Below are 25,933 nucleotides of genomic sequence, written 5' to 3' on the forward strand. Positions count from 1 at the left end.
ATTTTATTCGAAACGATAAAAAAACTTTATTGAACAATATTATAGTTTAAATAGTAGGTACGTATTGTTTTTAATTGCCGGAGGATCTCTCTTTTTTTTTTTAGTAAAAATTAAAAATACGGTCTTGAAAATATTTAATGGGAAAATATATTTCCTTTATAAATCATTAATTTACACTTTATAGAAATATTATACAATAGATCATCTACATAACATTAAACATTAAATATATTCGTTTAGATGATATTTTAATTTTTTTAAACATACATATTGAGAAGATTTATCAGGTCACAACTTCTCGTTCCTCCATGAGTTTGTGAACACTTAAAAAAATTATGGAAGATTTTTTTTTTAAATTTGAAAAACTTCAAACTTCAAACTTCATAATGACATTTGCTAACCAAAACATTTTTAACGTAGAATCATATTTGTTATCAACTTAAAATATGTTAATAATAATATAAAAAAGAAATTAGCCCTTGTTATATTTTGATTTTATATCAAAACATACTTATTACTTATACCTATTATCAGTGTTATCTATATGTCTTAACTGCTTTATTGACTGCATGGTAAATTTTATCACTGCTGTAAGTTGTTCTTGAATAAAAATATATGCTTTAGTAGTAAGTTAAACTTGTAATTATTTGTAATTCATAGTTTTTCCAGCTACCATTTTTCCTACTTGAGTTTTCTTTAAAAATAAATAGATTGATACATTATAAAACTAATTTTAATTACTCAAATTTGTAAAAAGGTATTGCATAACTATGGTATTACATGAAACTATGAATACCCTATGGGAATTTATAATATACATACAGGTAAGTTAAAAAACACAATAATAATTGTATTTCAAATTATTTGAAACCACCCCCTCCCCTTCCGTCATGAAGAAATGCGCTTGGCAGAAAGCGCAGCGCATTTATTGTTTTTTTTATGACTTTCCTTATTCTATGCCCTATTGATGAATCTAATACCAAAAATATTCTTTGAATTTTGGATTCAATTAATTTAGTTTAATTCTCGGGGGTCATTTTAGTTTTAAGAGGATGTCAGTGCACTATTTGTTTTCTATCTCTGACCCACTCGCAACATAGACAAAACGTATTTGCGTAGAATCGTTTTTTCTATGTTTTTAAGTAATTTCAGAGTAAAATCACTCATTACGAAAAAGATAGAGAATAATATTTTACAGGGAATGACACATCGATTTTATATTTTATTGTTATTTGACTTTGTATATGACTTTCAAAATAAACAAAAAAATGTTGTAAATTTAAATTATGTTTAAATTGTTTTGAAACAATATTTAGAGAAACCGATAAAATATATCCCTCTAAAATAGTATTCTCTATCTTTTTTGTAATGGGTGATTTTACTCTGAAATTACTTAAAAACATAGAAAAAACGATTCTGCGCAAATGCATTTTGTCTATGTCGCGTGTAGGTCAGAGAAAGAAAACAAATAGTGCGTTGACATCCTCTTAATAGGATTATTGTGTAAACATCTACATTAATTGTTGATTCGATAAAAATATTCAACAAAAATATCTCGAGGACGAAAATTGGACATAAAAAAACTGTAAAATGTTTGTTTTATTTTTAAAGAGAAATGTAATCCTACATCGAACGCTATAAAATTCGAATGAGGAGAACAGTTATTGGGATTGCGAACGTGACTACTTAAGTTTTGTTATACGTAGAATAAACAAAGCAATATATTTTAATGTTGTAGAGTGTTAAGGGTACTTTGAATTCTATTATAGTTTCTCATTAGTCATTTGTATTCATTTTTCCCCTAAATATATTTATGCAATGGCGCATGAGGTAAAGTGTTTATATTTAATTTTTTTTAAGCTATACATTAGACAAATTGATTTTAATAATTCAATTTTTTTAATAATGATGTTAAACATTAATCTAAGTTTAAAGAACATAGGCACATAGTATATAGGCCTAATCTAACAGAAAAATACTAAATGATTTGTCACTGTCCCCACTCCTCATATACATATAACATAAAATATAAATAAAATATTTTGAACCACATTTTCGTTATCTGTTTCCGAAAATATTATTATGTTTATGATACAGATTTATCAATGATAGAGCATAATAATATAATATTAGCAAATCATAGCGATGGTTGTTAAAAAGTGTAGTTCTCCACCAAAACTCGATTTCATCTCTAATTTTATACTATTTATTTCCTATGACTCAAAAGCTAAAACCGTAGATCAATTAAAAATGTAATAATTAATTCAAAACATTATATACGTTATGTGTATATATCAACTGGCTACTATATATCTAGGTATTATTATTATCTAATACATTTGTTATCATAAAAAAACTATTTCAGAGCAATGCAGTATTTTGTTGAAAATAAATGTAAAAATGGGAGGCATAATTTTATTTAATATACGTCATCCTATACGATAAAACTAGACAAATACAACAGAGTTTGTTTTATTTTAATGGTTTCGGTTGTACGATTAAGCTATAATATAGTCTATATGTATCGCTCTGCAGTAGGTACTTCACTAAGCTCTCACTCGATGCATACAAATAAATAAACAGAATAAAAACAATAAGACACTGTTTTTATGATACAGTTTACGATACGAATACGAATAAATGTCATGTGTGCATGTCATAAATGGTCAAAAATATAAAACCTGATTAAAATGTTATGAAACATATAATTCAGTCAGGCACGTATAAAGAAATTCGTTGATGGGGGCTTGTATTTACATTTTTCCCAAGTAAAAAAAAATTTTAAAAATGTTTCTTTAATCTAAATTAGTATTTCAAATGTGATTGTGTATGCAAATCATAAATTATGTAGGTAGATAGTCATATAGTACCTATACCCACACAATTTCCATCAATCTCACATGGTCACGGGAAAAATAAAAATATTTTAAAAACCGTGTATACCGCGCGCGTATACCTGTATTTACCTAACCTGAATTTAGTTGACACCAATCGATGGGCATTATCATTAATTGATTATAATAATATAATACATAATACTACCTTATATGTATACCTATATGTAATTTAGTAAGTACTATATAATAATCAATGGGGTGGGTATTATGAATATAAGTGTAGTTGTAGCCTTTATGAGTGTACAGAGTGAGGGACCGAAATACAAAGCACTTAACGAAATATTATATTATATTTTGTTTATAGTAAGTATATACCTACCTGAGGTATAATAATAATGATATTATATTGATGTTTTTTTACAAGTGTTTTCAGTGTTATTTTAACCGCCACTGAAGATTGCATATTATTAAGTATATTGTATTAATAATATCACGCAATGAGTAATGTTTTGATGCGTAATAATAATAATGTAGGTTCTCATTTACATCGATTAATAATAATAATTGTGTTAAACAAAACGTAAACATTGTTCTTTGAAATGGAAATTTCTAACACGACCGCAACTGAAACAGTATATATATATATATTGTTGAGAAAAGATAAAATAGTTTTAAATTCATATTTTTTTTGTTCAAGGAGCTGTTATTTTTTTTATGGAAAAAAATGTGCGTCGTAAAATCTTTGCTACGTGCAGCAAAACGCTTCCATGCGGATTTATTATTTATCTCATTTTTTTTTTCAAACAATATTTTTCGTTAAGCGATAGAATGCATATAGTAATTTTTGAATTATATTAGGGATCGATTTAACCTTAGTTAACCTTATTTAACCCTAAATCAAGTTCTTAAAAAAATATATATCACATAATAAATCACAAAGTAGGTATATTTACTATGTTTTTTACGGATGTTTTATAGATATTATTGTTACAAGTCGGTTGACCGTAGCCTCGTACTTGTGGAGTTTGTATATAGATTTAGTAAATAAAGTAACAAACACACGTTCAAATATTCAATTAATAAAGTTTATTGCGTTCTGAACATGTACAGTCAATGGCACTATCTCCATTCTCCACTGCCTGTCTTACAATCTTAACGTTCCTTATATCTAAACTTCTGTAGGACAATCCCTCCTATATAAAAAGTGCTTACTCGCAGTTTCGGGATTGTACCTGTTTACACTAATTTACAATAATCATTTCATTTCATAATTCTAAATGTTTTATAAATACTACATTTCTAATTTGTTTACTAACTGCTACATCCTTACTTACTTCCTATGTTTAATAATACCAAATCATAACACTCCCCTTGTTGAATGAAAGCTCATGTCCTCATGAGTCAATTTTCTTATTACATTCTTTTTTCCTCATAAAAACAAATATTTTATACATTCATAAATCATTATATAATTATATCTTAAATCTACTTAATTTCTACGCATTGTATGTCGTCTACTGATTTTGTATTGACCAATGCTTTTATATAACTCATTGACACTTTATTTTGTTTATACAGTTTAAAACTTATCTTACTTATTACAATTATTAACACTAATATACCTATACCTATTCCTACTGTTACGTATGTTATATTAGATACAGTTACGTATTCTATACTATCATCTATTTGTGACTGTAATAATAAATCTAATTGTTTTGCGTTATTTGCTAATGAATGAAAATCGGGATAATATGAATTATTTATTTTTGGAAAATCATCCTGTATCCTATTAGTTTGATATTGTTTCATATTAGCCGTTATGTTCACTCTCGGAATGAAATCATACGATGTTTTCGTTACTATTGATCTGGTGGGGGTTAGCTCATACTCTTTTGTTATCGCACGACACGGATACGTGAGAGAGATTGTACCTGTGTTTTGCAAGGTTTGCAACACTGGCTCTCCACTCGCACAATCAATGTTGATTGTCGTTGGTTGTTCTGCCGTGTACAACCAAACATTTTCGTTATCTAACTTGTGTATCACTAATTTTTGAATACGTGTAATTTTTATTTCACATGCTTTTGGAATTACATCTTTATCCTGACTACTAAATAATTTCGCTTCACAATTGTCCGTTTCTTGAATATAGTGCGTCTGAGTGTTCGAACAAATATAATATTCTTGCATATGTATGCATTTGCTTAACTCTATGTCATCTATGTATATTGAATACACATTATCCTCTGACATGGCCAAGTATTTATTCGTTGGTTGAATTAACGCATATACTGACTTTTTCTGTTTTATAGGCAATGGTATTGATTTGTATAGGCGGTATTCCCTTGTATCGACTATCGGAATGGCTATTATGAATATCAATGTATCTGCTACTCTTATTACTTGTAAGTTACTCATTTTCATTAACTTATGTACATTCTGTATTGTGACTTGTTCAGCGAAGTTCTCTCTCGAATCTAATTGTATTCTCACTTGTTGTAACTCTGCTAAAAAATCTGTCGCCGAAACAATGCTAGAATGCATATGACCTACTTGTGCTGTATTTACTATTGCTACTAGATTGTGAGTTTGGAATGAATGTTGTGTTAACAAAACATTTAATTCCTCAGTTTGTTCATTCATTATTTGTCTAACTTCCATTTCATTAATCAATTTACCTACTTGGTTTGCTTTACTTTCCAACTTGTTTATATTACTTATTATCGCTGTTTCAGTTTGTTGTATCTTCACCATTGCTCGGTCTACATCATGTACTGTTGACTGTACTATTCGCGTTTGCTGTCGCATATCGTGAATAACCCTAATTTGTTTTTCGCTTATTTCACTTATTTTCTTATCAAAAAATTCATAATCTTCGTCCGAACATATTCCAAATAATGTTTTTGATAATCTACCAATTCCGTTTATCAATCCTCTTCTATAGCGTTCGTTTCTACTAACGGCATAGTTTATCTGTTGTCGCGTTTTCTCTATATCATGGATATATGATGTTGTTGTTGTATTAAATTGCTCGCATAAATACGACCAAATTACCAAGTGCTCTATTGGAACTATTTCTGTGTTTTTTGCAATTTTTAAACAATGTTTTATTGTTTCCTTTTGAAATTTCTTAATTCGTTCAAAATTACCATCATACGTGGTTAAATTCACATAGACTGATAATTTCCACTTTGAATTTGTTGTTTTTATTTTTGTCAAATGATTAAAAAAAATTCCTGATGGTGATTCAATTTCCTTTATTCGATAATTTTCTGTTAAATTTGTTGCCATGATAGGTTGTATGATTAATATCCTGTAATAATAAGATATCATTGGTTTACTACTTATTTTTATGTTATTGATTACATAGTTTTAATAGATTTCTATGTACTTTAACTAATTTTTTTCCTCTAATGATTGTTACATTTTCATTATTATTTATTTCTGCTATTACATACGGACCTAACCATTTTTGTGCTAATTTATTTTTTTGTTGTTTTTCCATAAGCCATACTTTGTCATTTATTTTTAACCTAAGTGGATTAACCTTACTATCATATCGACCTTTTGTATTTTCTTTTGTATTCACTATACGTTGTTTTGCAATTTCATAAGACTGTTGAAATTTTTGCTTAATCTCATAATTATAATCTTCATAATTGTATCTTGGTTCAGGTGTTTTCTTTAACGATGTAGGTATTTTCCCTGGAAATCCATACAGTAGTTCATACGGTTGGAATTTTGTTGTTTCATGCTCTGTTGTATTATATACATACATTGCATATGGAATAAATTCATCCCAATTTGCTAAATCTTTGTCGACATAATGTCGCAAATAATTCCCTAATGTTGAATGACTTCTCTCTAATGCTCCATTACTTTGTGGTCTATACGGTGTTGTGTTGAATTTAGAAATTTTTAATAGCTTACATACTTCTGAAAAAATTTTACTTAAAAACTCTGTTCCCTGATCAGATACTATTGATTCTGGAATTCCATGTATACAAACAAATGAGTTCACAAAACTATGCGCTACAGTATTAGCTTCATGGCATACCATAGGTGTCGCAATACTAAATTTTGTTAAATCATCTTGCATTGTAAGTACATATTTGTTTCCTTTGTGTGTAACAGGAAGTGGTCCTACTATGTCCATAAATACTTTTTGGAATGGTTTGTCTGCCGTGGAAGTGATAACCATCGGTTGCTTTGTATGCTTATTCGAAGTTTTATTCTTTTGACATGATTGACATTTTTGTACATAATCTGTTACTTCTCTTGCCATTTTTGGCCAATTATACTGTTTTTTAATCTTTTTTATTGTATTTGAAATCCCTCTGTGTCCTGCCAAAGGACTCTCGTGCATTTCCTTTATAATAGTTCTTTTTTCCTGATCCGTAAGTTCATTCGGTGTAAATATTTTGATTTTTATACTAGTGCCTTTAAACAAATATCTTATCATTATTCTTACTGTTGCCCAATCGAGCTGAAAAATTTGATCACCTGTTTTTGATACTGCTAAATCTGCAATTTGATTGTTTAAACAAAATGTTTTTAAATTCTGTAGACAATTATACACATTTTCGTAAGTAATTGGACTTTTTCCTTTCTCCGATAAAATCATATATATTATATAACGGTTACTTTTTTTTAAATATACTAAATCTGTAACTTTTTTATTTTGATTACTTTCCAGATTCCCGAATCGTCTTCGGAATTCCAGTGCCAATCCTTCCTTTAACGTCAATTCCCGTGATACATAATGTACGAGATGCGAATGTTCGTCTTCAAAAATATCACCTGCTATTTCTATAATATTTAAGTTTTGGACTATATTTGTCTTAATATACTCCATATATTCATTATATGTTGTACTGCTTACTACTTGTTCCCCTTCTATTTGCATAATTTGTGGTATTCTACTGAGAGCGTCAGCATTAGTATTTAATAAACCTGGTTTATAAATAATTTCGTACTCGTATTCCTCCATTGCTAATCTCCAATGCATTAACCTTGATCCTGGATTCTTGTGATTAACCAACCATCTGAGAGGCTGATGATCTGTCAATATATAGAATTTTCTTCCCAGTAAATATGGTCTTAATTGTTTTAAGCTCCATACGATAGCTAACAACTCCTTTTCTGTCGTACCATAATTTTGCTCTGCTTTATTCAGTACCCTTGATGAGTATACGATTGGTAAATCTTCCCCTATTTTACCTTGTGAAAGAACTGATCCAATTGCAAAGTTACTTGCATCGCATGTTACATTAAATGGTTTATCGAAATCTGGATAACTAAGAATAGGTTCACTCACCAATGCATCTTTTAATGTTATAAATGCCTGTTTACAAAGATCTGTCCAATCATATAGTGTATCGCTTTTCAACAATGTGGTTAACGGTTTTGCGATCTTACCATAATTTTTTATAAATCTACGGTAATACCCTGACAGACCTAAAAAACTTTTCAATTGTTTTTGGTTTTTTGGTTCTGGAAAATTCTTTACACTCAGAATTTTTGATGGATCTGGTTTCAATCCCTGTTCTGTGATAATATGACCTAAATATATAACTTCGTGACGCAAAAATTCACATTTCATAGGTTGTACTTTTAAATTATAATCTCTGAACCTTTGAAAAATTTCTTTTAACTTTTCACTATGATCTCTTAAATCATGAGCATATACAATAACATCGTCTATATATACAAATGCTTTTATTCCATTTATTCCTAATAACACTGTGTTCATTAATCTTTGGAAAGTACTTGGTGCTCCTTTTAATCCAAAAGGCATTTTAAGAAACTCATAATGTCCTTTATCTGTCGAAAATGATGTCTTAGCTCTATCATCTGCATGTACCGACACCTGATGGTATCCGCTCGCTAAATCCAAGGTCGTATAGTATCTAGAATTGCCTAGTTGATCCAAAATATCATTTATATTAGGAATCGGAAACACATCTCCGATCGTAACATTATTTAATTTCCTGAAATCTACACAAATACGAAATTTTTGCTTCCCTGAACAGTCGACCTTCTTTGGTATCACTATTAACGGGGCGTTCCAAGGTGAAGTACTCTTTGTAATGATTCCATCTTTTTCCATTAGATCTACCTGCGTTGATATCTCTTTTTTGTGATTCTGTGGTAACCTATATGGTTTAATATAAATTGGTTGAATATCAGGTGTTGTTCTAATTCTATGTTGTATTGCTGATGTCCCGTCCAACCTGTCACCTTCTAATAAAAAAACATCTGAATACTGATTAAATATATCTTTTAATGATTGGTACTCCTCCTTATTGAGATGCTGCAATCTTAATGACTGCTCCAATAACTGTAACCGATTTTCATTATTCCGACTTCCTATAGTTTTAGTACACACTTGTATGTTCGCTTCTTCAAATTTTTCATATAATAAATTACTCAAATCTACTGGCTGTAACTTAATAGAATTTTCATTTTGATTGACAATTTTTGTTAACACCTGCCGATTTTTCACTTTAGTAATTACATTACCAAATTGAACTCGATTTTGCAATACTTGTGAATATATAATCACTGTATCATTTTCCTTTATTTGATTATCTGTAATTTTTACTGGAATGATCATTTCCGATCTCGGTGGTACTACTGCAATGTCTAAATTATCTACATGCGGAATGTCTTGATTTACCACTGTAAAATTGTCTTCATTAAGTGTTGATGTTATCTCATTTTTTGAATAATCAATTGCTATCTTGTTATCCTCTAAAAACTCCTTACCTAAAATCCCATCATGAGGTATTGGAAAATTATTATTAACAACTTGAAACCTTACTTGTCTTTTTTCTTCTCCAAAATTTATCATTATATTTACTGACCCAATTGTGTTCACAAAATATTCATTAATCCCTTTTAATCGATATAAAATTCTTTCGTTAACTTTTACGTCATCTTTTAATGACAATAATTTTACTATATTTACTTCACTCCCTGTGTCAAGTAAAAATCTTGATTCCTGATTAACGAATTCCGTAGCCTGACATATAATGTGATCTTTAAAAAGTTGAGCCTTTAATTTAAATGCTCTTGAAATGTTACGGCTGTTGCTTTGATTTCCTGGACCGATCGTTCGCCGCTCTGAATCGACCCTGTCTCGTTTCCCGAAGTTGATGGTTCTGACATTGAACTTAAATTTGCCTGACTAGCTCTTTTCTCATTGTTGTATTTTAATTTCCTGCATACTCCAATTTCATGACCTAGTTTCTTACAATATTTACAAACAATTGCCTTGTTATTAATCGCACTATTACTTTCTGCAGTTTGCCGATGAATATTTGCTGACCAATTGTTTGGTTTTGAATTTTGCCCAGTATTCGTAACCCCGTTCTTTTGATTCTCTTGTGGCTGTTTTATAAATTGATGATTTGATCTTGACCTACATACCTTGGCCATGTGACCTACTTTGCCACAGTTGAAACATGTAATTTTCGCTGTATTTTGCTTCGGCATTTTTGATTGTGTTTCCTTATCTGATTTGTATGACGTTTCCTCCTGTTGAGCCACCGCAAATGCTTCCTCTATTGTACTCGGACGACTTGCCTTTACTAACATTTTTATAGGTTGTCTTAGTCCTTCAATGAAAATACTTAATGTTTGAGTTTTTAAAATTCCCTCTATGACTTCTGCCACTGCTGCAGTTTTATCTTTGGTTTGAACATTCAACGTCAAATGAAATAGCTTTTCTAACCGGCTATAAAATGTACTAATTTCTTCATCATATTTCTGACGAGTTGTGGTCAATTCTAACATCAAATGTGTGGAAGTATGTTGTGGTTCAAAACAATTTTTTAACTGTGTTTTCAATTCTTCCCATGAATTAATTTTTTTAAATCGGACAACTTGAGCTGCTTTTGCTGTTAAATTTGCAACTATTGCCCCTAATATTATGGGTTTTAACTCCTCACTAATGCATGAAAAAGCAAATTCTGATGACTTTATGAAATTATGTAAGCCTTCAGAGTCTTGTTTGTCAAACTTTGGTAATATTCGAAATGCTGCCTCTAAAGAAGTAATTACACTCATATTTACTAATTCAGTACTCGATTGACTCAAATTTGGTACAAAACTGTATGATTCAGTACTACTATCAAAAGAAATATCTTCCTTAACAATGTTTGAACTTAATTCTGCTGGTACTCCTAACCGTCTACGCTGTATTGGCAAATGTAATGTGTTTCTACCGGTGTCAGGATTTTGAAGTCCTAATAAAGTACTCTGATTCTGCACTGTATTTTCTACTTGGTTACTAACGCTATCCCTGCCTAATGTCGTTTGACTTGCCCTACTATCATCTGAATCAAATGACCTATCTGGGACAAATGTTTTGTCTTCACTATCGCTCTGTGTTATGCTACTAGTACTACTACTATCGTTGCTCATTAATTAAATATAAATAGAAAAATATAGATATGCTTACAATACAATATATAAAAATAACAAACTTACAATACCAATAAATTTAACATTATCGGAGTTGTTTCTCTGTTGCCTTGAAAAAGTTGAATGCTGAATTTGTTTGGAATGCTCTGTAATTGACTGGAATGCTCTGTAGTTGACTGGAATGCTCTGTAGTTGACTGGAATGCCTTGTAGTCGAATGAAAATGCTCTGTAGTTGAATGAAATGCTCTGTACTTGAGTGGAATGATCCGTAGTTGACTGGAATTATGCACCTTGACTGGTTCAATAACAATTTAACTCACCCCGATTGAATGAACGCGCCTCGTTTGAATTAATGGTTCTTTTGATCCGCTGCCACCAATGTTACAAGTCGGTTGACCGTAGCCTCGTACTTGTGGAGTTTGTATATAGATTTAGTAAATAAAGTAACAAACACACGTTCAAATATTCAATTAATAAAGTTTATTGCGTTCTGAACATGTACAGTCAATGGCACTATCTCCATTCTCCACTGCCTGTCTTACAATCTTAACGTTCCTTATATCTAAACTTCTGTAGGACAATCCCTCCTATATAAAAAGTGCTTACTCGCAGTTTCGGGATTGTACCTGTTTACACTAATTTACAATAATCATTTCATTTCATAATTCTAAATGTTTTATAAATACTACATTTCTAATTTGTTTACTAACTGCTACATCCTTACTTACTTCCTATGTTTAATAATACCAAATCATAACATTATAATAGTCGGAGATATTGTGAGTTCGGTAAATTTTACGGTTAGATGTAGGTAAATTTACTTATACCAACGTTTATTTCATCATTTTTTCTACATTTGTTCAAATCGAGTGGACCTGTCATTTTAAATGTTTCTCCTAGAGCAGTGTTTCTTAAACTTTCTAATCCGTGGAACCCTTTTTTATGTCCACTTTTATTGCAGGACCCCTAGTTTTTTCGGCTTTTTATAGACAATACAAATTCTAATAATTTCATACAATAATAATGCGTATACTGTGTTTAATTCAAAAAATATTTTAAATGATAAACAGAACTTCTGAATTTAAATTTTAACGAGGGAGTCGTGGACCCTGAAATGATCTCTGTGGAATCCTGCTGTGGTTCAGTCTGAGGAACACAGTTTAAGAAACGCTATCCTAAAGTAACGACTTTTATTTAGGTATAGGTATAATACTATAAATGCATTATCGTAAAGTCATACATAATGTATTTACACACATATTATTAGGTTTCTCAATTTAAATTAATTTTTCAATATTTGTATTCAATTTCATACCTACCTAGTTTAAGTTAATTTTTGGTCATGCTTTTTTTGCTTTTTTCAACAATAAAAATGCTTTTATTGTTATTAATTTTGCTTTAAAATCCGAGCCCTACCCATACTAATAGTTTGCAGTTTGCACACAACTTGGTATTGACTTATAAGTAAAACAATAGAAAGTAATAATATATTATCATTATAGAATAATATTATAATTTTTATTACAATATAGGTAATAATATATTAATGCGATTTATTTTGGAAAAAAAATAGTTCAAGGTCGAACCAACCATTTGCATTACTAATATATTGGTATTACCAATCGTATTACTCATAGTAAATTTAGTTTTATAATAAAATATCTTTAGAAATATAAGCTTCCAGACCGTATCCGACCTGCAGAATAGCTTTCATCAACGGCCATCGTTGAATTAAAATTTAACACATCCATTACACGTGACCTACTGAATGAGTACAAATTACCTACTTTTAGAGCAACTCCTCCGGTTTTCGTATTTTTTCTACAATGACCAACGGAGTTAAAAATTCTTTGTGATGAGTGTTCTTAGTATTTGTATAGTTACTGATTACACGTTTAACACAATTATATAGGTTATAGTGACTATAGTGAAATAATATTGTGAATACGTTGTACAATCCTTTAACGCATTCAGATTACCTATCATAGACTTAATGAATACAATACATTATTTGAGTACCTACTTAAAAGTTTATAACTAATACCTAATACTTTTCTATAAAAAAGGTTTGTTTGTTTATTAGAAGTAAACCATAAAATACCTACAATGTGTTTGTATCTACACTATTTGTATAGAATTAAGCGTGTTGCAACACTTAAATACGCTATTACGATTGGTTCGTCTTGTATGATTTATTTTTAAATATATAATATTGTTTTAATTGAGTTTTCCTTTTCTATTTAAATTCAGTTACGCTTATTATACAATATAATACTATATAAGTAGTTTAACCAATAGCTCATAATTATTACCTAGGTAATATATAACTGCATAATCAATACAATCCAACGAAACAAGTAGTTTCAGTTCAATATTATAAATAAAGTTACTATATTTATTAATTTACATGTTTCCTCATTATTGTTTTGGAAATAAAACGTATCAGAATATCAAAACTGTAGTGTCGTAGGTTGTGTTTGAATAAAAACGACAGTAATATTATTACACGATTTGTCAAGACTACAACAACTTCACACGATTACACACCACCTACAATGACATGACTATATTGTTATTATAATATTCTAATTGTTATGAAAATCATTTACATTCACCCGCATTCTACGCTTCAACCGTCATTATTATTAATTTAGCGTACAATACATCTTCCAAATGTGTACCTATCCTATCTCATCTATTTATGTGCTCTGTTTAATAGCGACATAACCTACCTAGTCTGGATGATAGCCCTAAATAATTCAAATTTCGAGATGATACATAATCATATGATTTTCTGAGAACCCGCAACAACTGAGCATTAAATTATACGTGTCCTCGGTAGATATATGTTCATATAGTAAATTAAACGTTCATTCAAAATTCAATTTCGAGTTGACAAAATGTGTATTATTAAGGTCAATTTCAAACATTTTACAACTGTGTAGTTTTCTTGGATTTGTATTTGATTAAATTCACGTTTGTAATGTTTGATTTCAAAATACTTTTAAAATTAATTCCGAGTTTTATAAATTTTAACTTGGTTTTTAAAATTTAATCATTGATGTACGTAGTAAGTAAATCATATTCTAACACTTATTTGAATATAATATTATACAACGTATATTATGTTTGGATTAAACTAAAATGATTTAAAATTTAAGGAAAATGTTTAATGAAACTATAGTTATCAAAAAATGTATAAAAACACGCGCTCTAATGTGCACTTGGTCGTGTGAATAGAACAATTTAAAAACAAAAATGTTCCTATTTGAACGTGTATAATAGTTGTAAAAATTACTCAATTCGATCACTACATGTTTTTAATAGTCTCTAATCTCTAATGGTTGTACATCGTTGTACAACGTCAAAAATATAATAAATAGGTACAAAGTCATAGAATCAAATACTTTTAAACGTTTAATTTCAAAAACTTTTAGGATACGTCAATGTACTAAGAGTCTAAGACGGAACTCCGCAATAATAAAACTACCGTATAGACAAACCATCGTTAAAATCAAAATTACGTGTCTATATAATCGGCTTTATTACTTTAGATATATATATATACGGGTTGCTTCACCAAGCATGCTCACCCCCTTTTCTCTTCAATAATTCAGTTATTCGAAATCTGATTTTTGGAAATTTTAAATATACTTAAAAACCATATTTTCAAATTCTTGATATTTTATTGAACTGCTTCAGGAGTGTCCTGCGGAGATACAAACTTCTGTTCTGTCGAATGATAATCCCCCTTTTCAACTGTAAATTATTTAGTGGATAATTTATCTGAACAATTTGACGTATCAGAATCAAAATTCGTACAAGTTGTTTTTGAGTAGGTAATTTAACTTTGTGTTCTAAGCATAAAAGGTTCATATTATGGTAATGGGCTTATACGATTTGGGGGCTATTATGGTTCGAAAATTGTATTAATTTACATTAATCTAGGTATCGACATTAATAATTTATAAAAATGGCCAAAGTATAATAAATACTAGCTCTAATATTACGTTTATTTTATATTTTTCTAAAACCATTTTTAAGGACTATATTATACTTAGCACAGACATTTTAATTACTAAGAAACTACTGAATTAGTTATACATCAACATTTTCAAAAAAAATCTCCACTAAATCATTTTCAGTAAAAAAATAGGAGTTATCATTTGATATACAGAAGTTTGTATCGCCACAGGACACATTTTAAGTAATACAAAAGAAATAAAAGATTTGAAAAATTATGTTTGAGTATATTTAAAATAATCAAAAATCATAATTTTGATATATTCATTATTAAAGGAAATAACGGTGGTGAGCAATTGATGAGTGCACACTGTACATAAATATAAAATATTTTTATCTTCAATCATTAACCAGCGACTTGGTCATTATTAATGACTATGATTCTATTATTTGTGGAGGTATTACTATTATTGTTGTGAGTGTACCTATATAAAAACTAAAATATGTTACACATCCGGCTCAATTTAAAAAATATATCATAGGTACATTTAAAAAAATCTCGATTTATGAATTATTTAATATACCTGATATCTGATAGAATATTTTCTAATTTGGTAGTCTGACATAATACAATATACTGCATAACCCGAAACCGTTTGAGAATTTACTGTAGCTTCTAAGCGTATAATAATAACTTATCCCCTCGTCGTATGTACTAAGTCAAACAGCTTGGTATAGGTAGTCATAATACTATTAATAATAGTTCGTGAGAACGTTTTCACTGTGGTATTCATGCAAATTATAATTATTATGTAAATTACAATTATTTCCTATATCTACGCAGCTGCTCTGCTCTTCATCAATCCATTATGGCTCAGTATAATATAATATATCAATATTAAATGTGTACTCCTAGCTATTATATTTTTCTCGTGGTTTCTGTTAAAAATTTTAAATTGCAACATAGCTGGTACCGTGGATTTGTAGGTCTATTAGCTTTTAATTTTTAATTTTTTTTTTTCATCACCAATCTTAATTTCGTATAAACGGTTTACGACTTCCCTCTATTATTTGAAGTTCGCATTAAATGTGTGGAAACACTGCTGCACAATATCAACTAACTAGGTGTCTAGGTATCCTAAAACCACTCTAAAACCACAACATACTGTCGTTCGTTGTGTAAACAAGTCTGCAGTGAGTATTGTAAATTAACATTTTTTGAAAGGTCGAAATAAACTAACCTGCTGCAACATTTATATAAATCAAACATTATTGTGATTTATACAGAAGTCTCAAATGCTTTTAGTAAAGCAATTATTATCGATCATATTAAATCGTATTATACAAATGGTAATGGAAAATTGATATTTAATATTTATCATCAGTGTCCGGACTTATCTAGATAAATGTATCTAGATGAATATCTCGATAATTATTTGTTCATCTTTTATCTTATCTAGATAAATAGTTACAAGGTATCTAAACGTTCATCTTAGATAATTTTTTTACTCATCTAAATGAATTCATCTAGATACATTTTTTATTGATAAAAATCGCGAAATTGTACAATCGCAATTAAATATTTATACAGATTCTCAAACCAAGTTTATGGTTTATAAATAATGTAATTATTTTTATTTATATCATCATTATTATTATTATGTTCCTAGTGCCCATTTAAAAAAAAATTGTATCTTTTTTTTATCTAGATAAAAAAAAGTATTTATCTTTATCTTTATCTAGATAAATATGAGTTAAGTTATATTTTATCTCTATCTAGATACATTAGAGTTTCATTATCTTTATCTTTATCTAGATAAAAAACTACTTATCTAATCCGAACACTGTTTATCATGAACCAATTTTTTTCCTTCGTTACCGTATTGTTATTTTTCAATTCTTATGACTACAGTAGGTAATGAAACATGTTATTTTTTCCCAAATATTTGATATTTAATCTACGGAAAAATTATTTCTAAATTACAAAAATACCGGTCAAAGAAAATATTAATTTTTACTGTCACAAATCTTTGTTTGCGGCGTCGTTATAATACTGTTCAAAATATTATTTCAAATATAATATTATGTAAATAATACTGTGTACGTTTTTTTAAAAAAAAGAGACAAATGTTTTTACTTTTACTCTCCTGTAAACGCAATATCAACAGAAATCATCATTCCCATTCACACCACTGGATCAATTTCCTTTAATCTCAAAACTCTGTAACAACAAATGGAACAAGTTGATTTATACTTTTTAGAAACTAAAGAAGAAAAAGTAGTGGAAACTTTTAGCCGGCGTGTTGCACATTGCACCGATTTCTTTCGAGTTGACTCCTATATCCGTACAACTTCAACCGTTCCATATATTATTGTATACGAGATCGAATAATTTATTTATCCTATCTATTCGTACAAGTCACAATTATTAATAAATTATGTCGACAAATCTGAATCCAATAATTTATGGCCGTGTCCGGTGGCGTTAAATCTCTTACGTTCTGTAAAATATGTCGTGGCCTTACGAACGTCGCTCTTCGAATCGAATTATTTAACGACCGTATATTATTGTGGACGCATCGTCGACGACCAGTGCTAAAGTGGCGCTTTGGACTGATCGAAAAGAATGATGTTATTTTTTATTACTATATTTAGAAAAAAAAGGTGTCGAATAGAACCGTTGTCGGTTTTTACGACGGCCACACGATTTGGCGTGATCGTAATATCGATAAACCCTATTAATTATCAATAGTGTTCCGGGTCTACGTGTGTGTGCGCGTAAAATATTATATATATTTATGTTGTATTTAATGCGACGGGAAGAGGAGGCGTATAGTTTGTCGAGCTAACCTAACCCGGTTAATAAATTACACGATAAACCTGTTAACACGCATTTGTTTGTTTTGTATTGTATATGGCGAAGAAAAAAAGGATTCATTGATTCTTATTGCTCATCGTCTCCGTCGTCTTCGCAGTCGCTGGCGGCGGCACCACACCCCTGGAGCGCAGATAATCGATAAAAAGTGCTTAATCATGCGGTTCAACGAAGCCGCTACCAAGCGCCACTCAGCCACCCATTGAATAGACCTATAGTGATAATAACGATCGGTAATCAATTTCCTCACGATTAAGAAGGGTTAATCAATTGTGAGAGCGCACTTCTTCACGGAGTTGGAAATAAATTATAATTACGCATTGTACTCGATAAAAATATAACAACCAGGTTTAGGTAAACAGCACCCACACATACACACACACACGCTTTGTTGATTTTTGGTCGGAATAAAATATGACAAAATAACGTGTACACACGCGCATTAATGTATTGTATATTTTTTTTCACAGACTGGGGGCTTAAATTATAGACTTACATTAATATCCGCGGTTGCAGCCGTGATGGTATATTATAGCATTGTGTGTATAGGTATCCAAAAAATATTTCCGGAAGAATCTGAACAATGTGTTCCGGCAGAAAAAATAGATGCCAATGGAATTCTTCGAACGAGTAAATTTTTTTTTTTCGATTAGAAAATAATATATTCTCCCTGTAAATTAAAGAAATGCATACAAAATAACGCCATTGAAAAGTCCGAATGGAAATGGAAAAAATACATATACGAGTTGTTTAGGAATTATTTGCCAATAAGTCTCTTTGTAAACTAATGTTTTATTCATCTGGACGAGGAAAACTTTATAAACACTTTTTTTACTCTAAATTTATTCGAAGGAATTCGAAAAACCACTATAAAGCCTTTGAGTCCAGAAAATGCATAATACGAAATGTGTATTATGCATTACCAGCAATATTTTTCAATTTATTTTTGTTGTGTCTTATTATTGAACAATTATTCAAACGATGTAATAGTAATAAATATCAAAATATTATGGTGTTAAAAAATATATCATAGCGTAATGAACTATGACATATTTTATTACACTGTTATAACTTATATACGTTTCAACAATATACTAATTATAAGTAAATCAAATAAGGAGGAGTCAAAAATAATTGGTAATATTAACACACTTTGTACGAGTTTATGGAAAACTAGTTCAATAATTTATATGCTCTAAATCAATGGTAAAAGATTAAATGGATTATGTCCGTGTTAATAACGAAGTAATTATATGAAACAAGAACAAAAATATGAATTTTTGAAATTCCTTCCAAATTTTATATTATTCTTTGTTATATATTTTAATTAGAATTGATTTAGAAATTTTGTAAAAACATAAGTTTTTTTTCTATTTTGAAATTCAAAAAATCTTCAATAGGTACTGTACAATATTGTAACCTTCTCGAAATGTTTAAAATTATCAATTTATTTTTTTAATCGACATTTGGTAGCTAAACATAATTTAGACGTACCGGTGTACCACGTACCACGAACACCGTCGAATAAACACTTATGCTATATGAAATATTTTAGAATTTCCTTAAAACCTATACTCATATAAAGTCTAGACGAAATCAATAAAATTAGTTAACTACTTTGAAACATTACAAAGTCAAGAAAAATATATTATGAAATCGGTATTTTATCATTGAACTATAAACTACAAAGTTAATTTCAAAGATGACAAAAAAAAATTAATACAATTTTTTTCTTATGATCTTGAGCCCGGCAACCATTAGTCAACTAATAATTTATATAGAATAAACTAATCAAATTGTCAGTAAAAATAATATATTTTCTTTGATCACCAAATACGTATTTTTAATATTTTTTTTTTGTTACATAATATAATAATAATATTATCCTTTCATGCGAAAAACCCTGCAGATGTGCACATCATAGTAAAGTGTGTTTTTTTTATTGCCCACTTAAAATAGTATAACTAGATTTTTTACACAGAAATTTTAATACGTTTTTAAAAAATAAATAGTTTTCTTAATAATATGCGTTTATTTAAATACTAAGATGTTAGATTATGAAGTTTTACATTTTATTTGTAATTTATACTGATAATTAATTAAACTATTCATTTTTTTTTTAAATTTAAATATCGAAATGTTACTTAGCTTTTATTCTTCCTCTCATACCGATTTTATTACCAATACATGTTTACTTCATACTTGTTTAATGCAGCTTACTTATTATTATTCATATATTATATTGTGCTACACTAAAAATGTAATAAATAATTTGTTAGGCAAATTATTGACTTTGTGTCTGGATGAACAGTGAGATAATATCTCTATAAACTAAGAACATTAACATTTACTGCCTTGTCGTGTTGTTTACTTTGCATGACTTTCAAATTCGTTACATTTATAAATAAGTAATTTAATAATTTTCAGAAAATATAATATTTAATTCATATTATTATATAGTTGACGAGACCCCTCTGTTGTGCTTTAAATTACCTTCCTAGAAGTTACCGTTCATAATTATTGTACACTTGACTATATTTTATTTCCTACAGTTATAATATGCCTCTAGAAAATGTCTATTAAAATTCAAAAGTTGTTTATAGTTAATAGAAGCCGTCAAAAGTACTCGGGCGTATAAAATCGAGAAAAACTCTAAACGGTTAGTTCATAAAATCTGTTGGTATAATGGCGTATTGTGTCAGCGTCATAATATAATAATTATTCTTGTCACTCGTAAAAACGATCTATAAAATGCCACACGGCGAAACCGGAACGGTAAACAAAAGTAGCCAGGTTGGCAATATTGTAAGGTTATAAAATGCAAATAATTGAATTTCCATTAGTTCGTCAATGGGAAACACAATACGTACCATCCATTTTATATCTTAAAATTATTTGTGTCGTTGAATTCTTATCGTGCTATGAATTTATGTATTTATAATATGACGTATATTATAGTGTTTTAATATTATTTTTAGTTTTTTTTTCTAAAAAGCGTGTAATGCAGTTATAGGGTAGGGTTAGTCATATAATTACTCTTGTCACTCGTAAAAATGATCTATTTAACGCCACATAGTTTCACCTGAACGGTAAACAAGAGTAGCCAGGTAGGCGATATTGTAAGGTTATACAATGCAAATAATTGAATTATTTTCATTAGTTCGTCAATGGTAAACAATATTATGTATCATCCATTTTACATTTTAAAATTATTTGTGTCATTGAATTCTTTGTATTATAAATGTTTATAATTATATGTATATTATATTGTTTTAATATTATTTTTAGTTTTTTTTTCTAAATAGCATATGTACTGCAGTTAGGGTTATGAGTATGAAATATTTCAAAGTGAAATATCTCAATAAAATATTGAAAAATATATTATTTTAATTTTTGTGTTCTTCCTATAAAATAAGCTTAAAATCCTCACTTGATGGCCAGGCTGATATCATACCTGATTAGTGATTATCAATATTTAATTTCCGACCAAGATGTACATAAGATGTATATTAGAAGATAGACAATTATTATGGAATTTACGATGTACTTCTATAACATTTTCCACTTATCATTTAACTAAGAAGAGATGTTTCACTTTCTACTATAATAGTTTTAAATAAAAATTTTATTTTTTGGTTTTCATCAAAATGAAAAATTTCGAAAAATAAATTTCATGAAATCTTAGATCCCTAAATGCAGTACGATATATTATTATTTTGGTTTTGATTAATACGAATGTAATTTCCATAGTTTGTTCTATCGAGTTTGAACGTTAATTCATTATAATATACGTACATAATTACATAAATTAAACAAATATTAATCGTAGCGATATATTTGATTACTTTATTCACAAATAGTTTGGTTTAGTCAAGAAACAACATTTCACACAATTTCAACCACCATTTTTAGATTTAAAATTTCTATCTACAATATGAATAAAGTAAGTACCAAATATTTTTCGTTCAAATTTCTTTCGGGCTCCAACTTAACGCGAGCCTATGAAATAGTATAAGGGCTCGCGAAAAAATGTCAAGCCCGATAAACATATTATATGATATTGAAGTTACACCACCGAATTTGTTCGTGATTATGATATATCAACTGCAGTGACATAATAATAATAATAATAATAATAATAATAGTCTATACTCTTACGATACCTACATACGTATAATATTATTAAAGGTCACGTGGGCTGCAGTTATAAATTCGATCCTGCAGGTGACTCGCCCGAGACGGAACAATGATAACAATATTATACTACATAATGGCGTTTCGGTGTGTTTTCCTTAACCGAATGTTTTTTACGACACACCGCGCACGTCCGCCCACCCCGTCGGGGGTTGGTTTCGGCGGGGGTGGTCGTAAACACGAGCCAATTTTTGGCCAGACCGCCGTCGCTGCACTCGTCGTATTATGTTATTATTATTATTATTATTACTACTACTAACGTTATAACGCGGTTTGTATCGTATTAATTCGTGGCGTACCTCTTGCAGAGGGTCCATTAGAGAGAGTGTGAGTATATATAGGGCCGAAAGAAGGCATTATTTATCGTGACGTTTCGGGTGTTGGCCAAGTGTGGGAGGAGATCGCGGTGACCGTCGGTACCTAGGTATAATAATATATGTAGCCATAGGTAGGTAGGCACAACTCTCGATCGTGTGCCACCGATTATTATTATATTATTATAGGAGGCGTCTGCATTTACCACCGGCCGCGGTCGCTCGTGCGGTCCGTCGATAATAATTAAAGGCCTCGTCGTCCGACGTGTACAGATCGACGATTGCAGTCGTTTTGTTTTTACGTGGCTCGTATATATATATATATATTTGGCTATAAATATTATATATAAATGTAGTATAGAACCGTTTAAGGGACGACCGCCACCGGTGCAGCCGTCTGCGGTGTGGGGTGTGCGCGAATAGAGGTGGTGACCGGTGCTTGTGCTCCTCTCCGGCGGTGGTTTATGGACCCGACAAAGTCATAAATTCCTCGACGCAGACGTGTATTATACACACACACACACACACACACATACCTAAATTGCGGGTACATAAATATATCCATTTATTTGAACATTGCGATAGCCGGAGAAGAGGAAAAAATATAATAACGACGATAATATTATTGAAAAAAAAAAACAACAACAAAAAACGGTAAAATATCGAAAGACGAAAATCCATTAGCGGTTTGCCTTTTTCTGGACGACTATTTCGCGCCGTTATTCACGTAGTTTATTATAGTTTTCGAAAAGAGGGATGCGACCGACCGATGATAATTACCCCGCAAATCAAAACGTTTTTAATAGTTTTCGTTTATCGTCGATAATAAAGAGGCACGAGCTTTGCGGTCGGCTATGAGATAATATTATTATATTAATGCGAAACCTCTCTAATAATATTCCGACAAACCAGATTTTGTTATTTAAACGAAAACCTAAAGTATGCGATTAATACACGGCGAGCTATGCGAAATGATAACAATTTTATATTATCTATTTGTACATTTTAATAATATCTGCACATTATTCGGAATCGTTATTGATTGTATTGTTTATAATTACCTAGGTCATATTATTCTCGTCGTCTTACCATATTTTGTAAAATAAAATTAATTCAACTAAAAATCAAACTATCAAATAATTAAGTTAATATTGACAGTTTCTGGTTGGTCGTTTATTCATTTTGTTGATAATTACCGATCCGTAGTAATATAGTGGAGTAGGTACTTACTCGAATTATGTAAAATAATATTTGAACTATTGATAATAGTACATTGAAATACCATATCAATGGTTAAAAATATGTGTTCATTTAGCACCTACCATGTTTAAGAAGGTTTAAAAATGATCATAACTTGCTTAAAAATAATAATATCAATAAAATCCTCCGATATGCCCTGGATAATGTTGTTACCTACAAATTTCATAAGAGGTGAATTCACTCTAATTTTGGAAATTACAGAGTAAAATGTATTATTGTAAACGTAAAATGTGCCATGTTGTACGACGGAGACAACAAAAATGTCCGTGTGGCGTCCTCTTATAAGAGTGCAATTAAATTGAGATCGTTGTTAAAGGATGTGTTAGTTTCTTGAAAATAAGCAATCTATATGCGAAGTGAAACCAATAAAATTACAAAATAATTATTAAGTTTATTAAGTATATTAAATTATATATATATATACTTTAATACGCCTGTAATACCATAAAACGATTAATATTGTATTTTACGTTATCGGCAGTATAACATATAATAATAATATATAATATTAAATACATGTCATAGACGACGCGATGCGAGACGATTAGTGGATAATGGTTCGAAGCTCAGACGTAGGTGGGTTTTATGTACAGACCGATGTAATATTTCACACAGGTAGGCGCGAGGGGAGCATGAAAATTGCTGTTTACATATAATAACAAAAATTCAATTTGTGGATCTCCGAAAATACTAGTAGGTATTATATCAAACGTAGGCAAACCACCTCAAGACGGTTCGGTGTACCTATATCGTCTATAAAATGTAACACACAGAGGTATTATATTATTATTATTATTATTATATTCTCCAGACACGTCGAACAATTCGGCGGAAAAGCGATTTTATGTGCGGCAGGTATAATATAATATTATTATGTACCGACTACTTGTTGTTCAACATTAGCCTCCTTCGTATTATTTTCCGATATGGAACGAATTTCGAGTAATATACACAACGAAATATATAAATATATACAGGGTGATTCTTTAAACATTGAACACTCATTATTTCAAGATGTGTAAATGTTTTTGAAAATATTATTTTATATAGTTTCAAGTTGTTTACAAAACAATGATTTTATTAACAAAATATTTTTTATCTTTATAATTTTTTAAGTTTTTTACTTTTTTGAATGATAACATAGAGTTTTAATTTCATATTCCAAAGTAGAATCTTAGTCTAAGTATCTCGAATCATAAAATTCGAATTTAGGACGAGTAATTTATGAGTTATAAGTATTTTAAGTTTCGACAAACGGAGTGGAGTGCTACGGGGTTACCCCTCGAAATGTTTGTCCACTACTCCGCTCATTTAAACTTTAAATACTTATAACTCATAAACTACTCACCCGAAATTCGATTTATATATTATATTATTATTACTATATTCTCCAGACACGTCGAACACTTCGGCGCAAAAGCGATTTTATGTACGGTAGGTATAATATAATATCATGTACCAACCACTTGTTGTTCGACATTAGCCTCCTTCGTGTTATTTTCCGATATGGAACGAATTTCGAGTAATATACATAACGAAATATATATAAATATATATTATACTATGTCAGTAAACGCGAACCACCCCAATGGAGGTACAACATTGTATATTAAATATTATTATATTTATGTACAATATGTATATAGGTGAGAAAACGTAATAAAACTCGTTCGCGCACGTGTTATTTTGAAAAACAAATCTAAAACAAACTGTTGAAACAATAATAGATGACATTTGCTCTGAGTTCTGTTCGGGCCGTTTAAAAGTTTTTAAACTTTGAAAGCCATACGGTTCCTGTATTTGCGTGCAAATTATTTATCGATCATACAATAATATTATCATCATTCTTTAAGGAACCAACACACCTAATCGGTCTTCGTTATACGGTTTACGATTTAATACTTTGAAAGTTTTTCAAATGCTGTTCAAAATATAGTTCACGTTAATTTATAACGACGACGAATAAAAATCTACGCGAGAAATGGCATTAATTACCGCAGAGGAATATTAAATTATAATTATACTGTTGAAGTGGTTTTTTTTCTTAGTTTTGATACTT

The 25,933-nt window shown here is 29.8% G+C and overlaps 1 protein-coding gene across 1 annotated transcript; it reads right to left on the reverse strand.

The window, feature by feature from the left end:
* Nucleotides 1–4,293: 4,293 nt before the first annotated feature.
* Nucleotides 4,294–12,021, reverse strand: LOC132952948 (uncharacterized). The gene is made up of 2 exons (XM_061025473.1): nucleotides 11,334–12,021; nucleotides 4,294–6,153 (listed from the first exon to the last, which is right to left on the reverse strand). The coding sequence occupies exons 1-2, from the start codon at nucleotides 11,351–11,353 to the stop codon at nucleotides 4,323–4,325; spliced, it is 1,851 nt and encodes a 616-aa protein (XP_060881456.1). The 5' UTR covers nucleotides 11,354–12,021; the 3' UTR covers nucleotides 4,294–4,322.
* Between the last annotated feature and the right edge of the window lie 13,912 nt (nucleotides 12,022–25,933).

The sequence above is a fragment of the Metopolophium dirhodum genome, chromosome 9, assembly GCF_019925205.1.
Source record: "Metopolophium dirhodum isolate CAU chromosome 9, ASM1992520v1, whole genome shotgun sequence".
Taxonomy (NCBI): Eukaryota; Metazoa; Arthropoda; class Insecta; order Hemiptera; family Aphididae; genus Metopolophium; species Metopolophium dirhodum.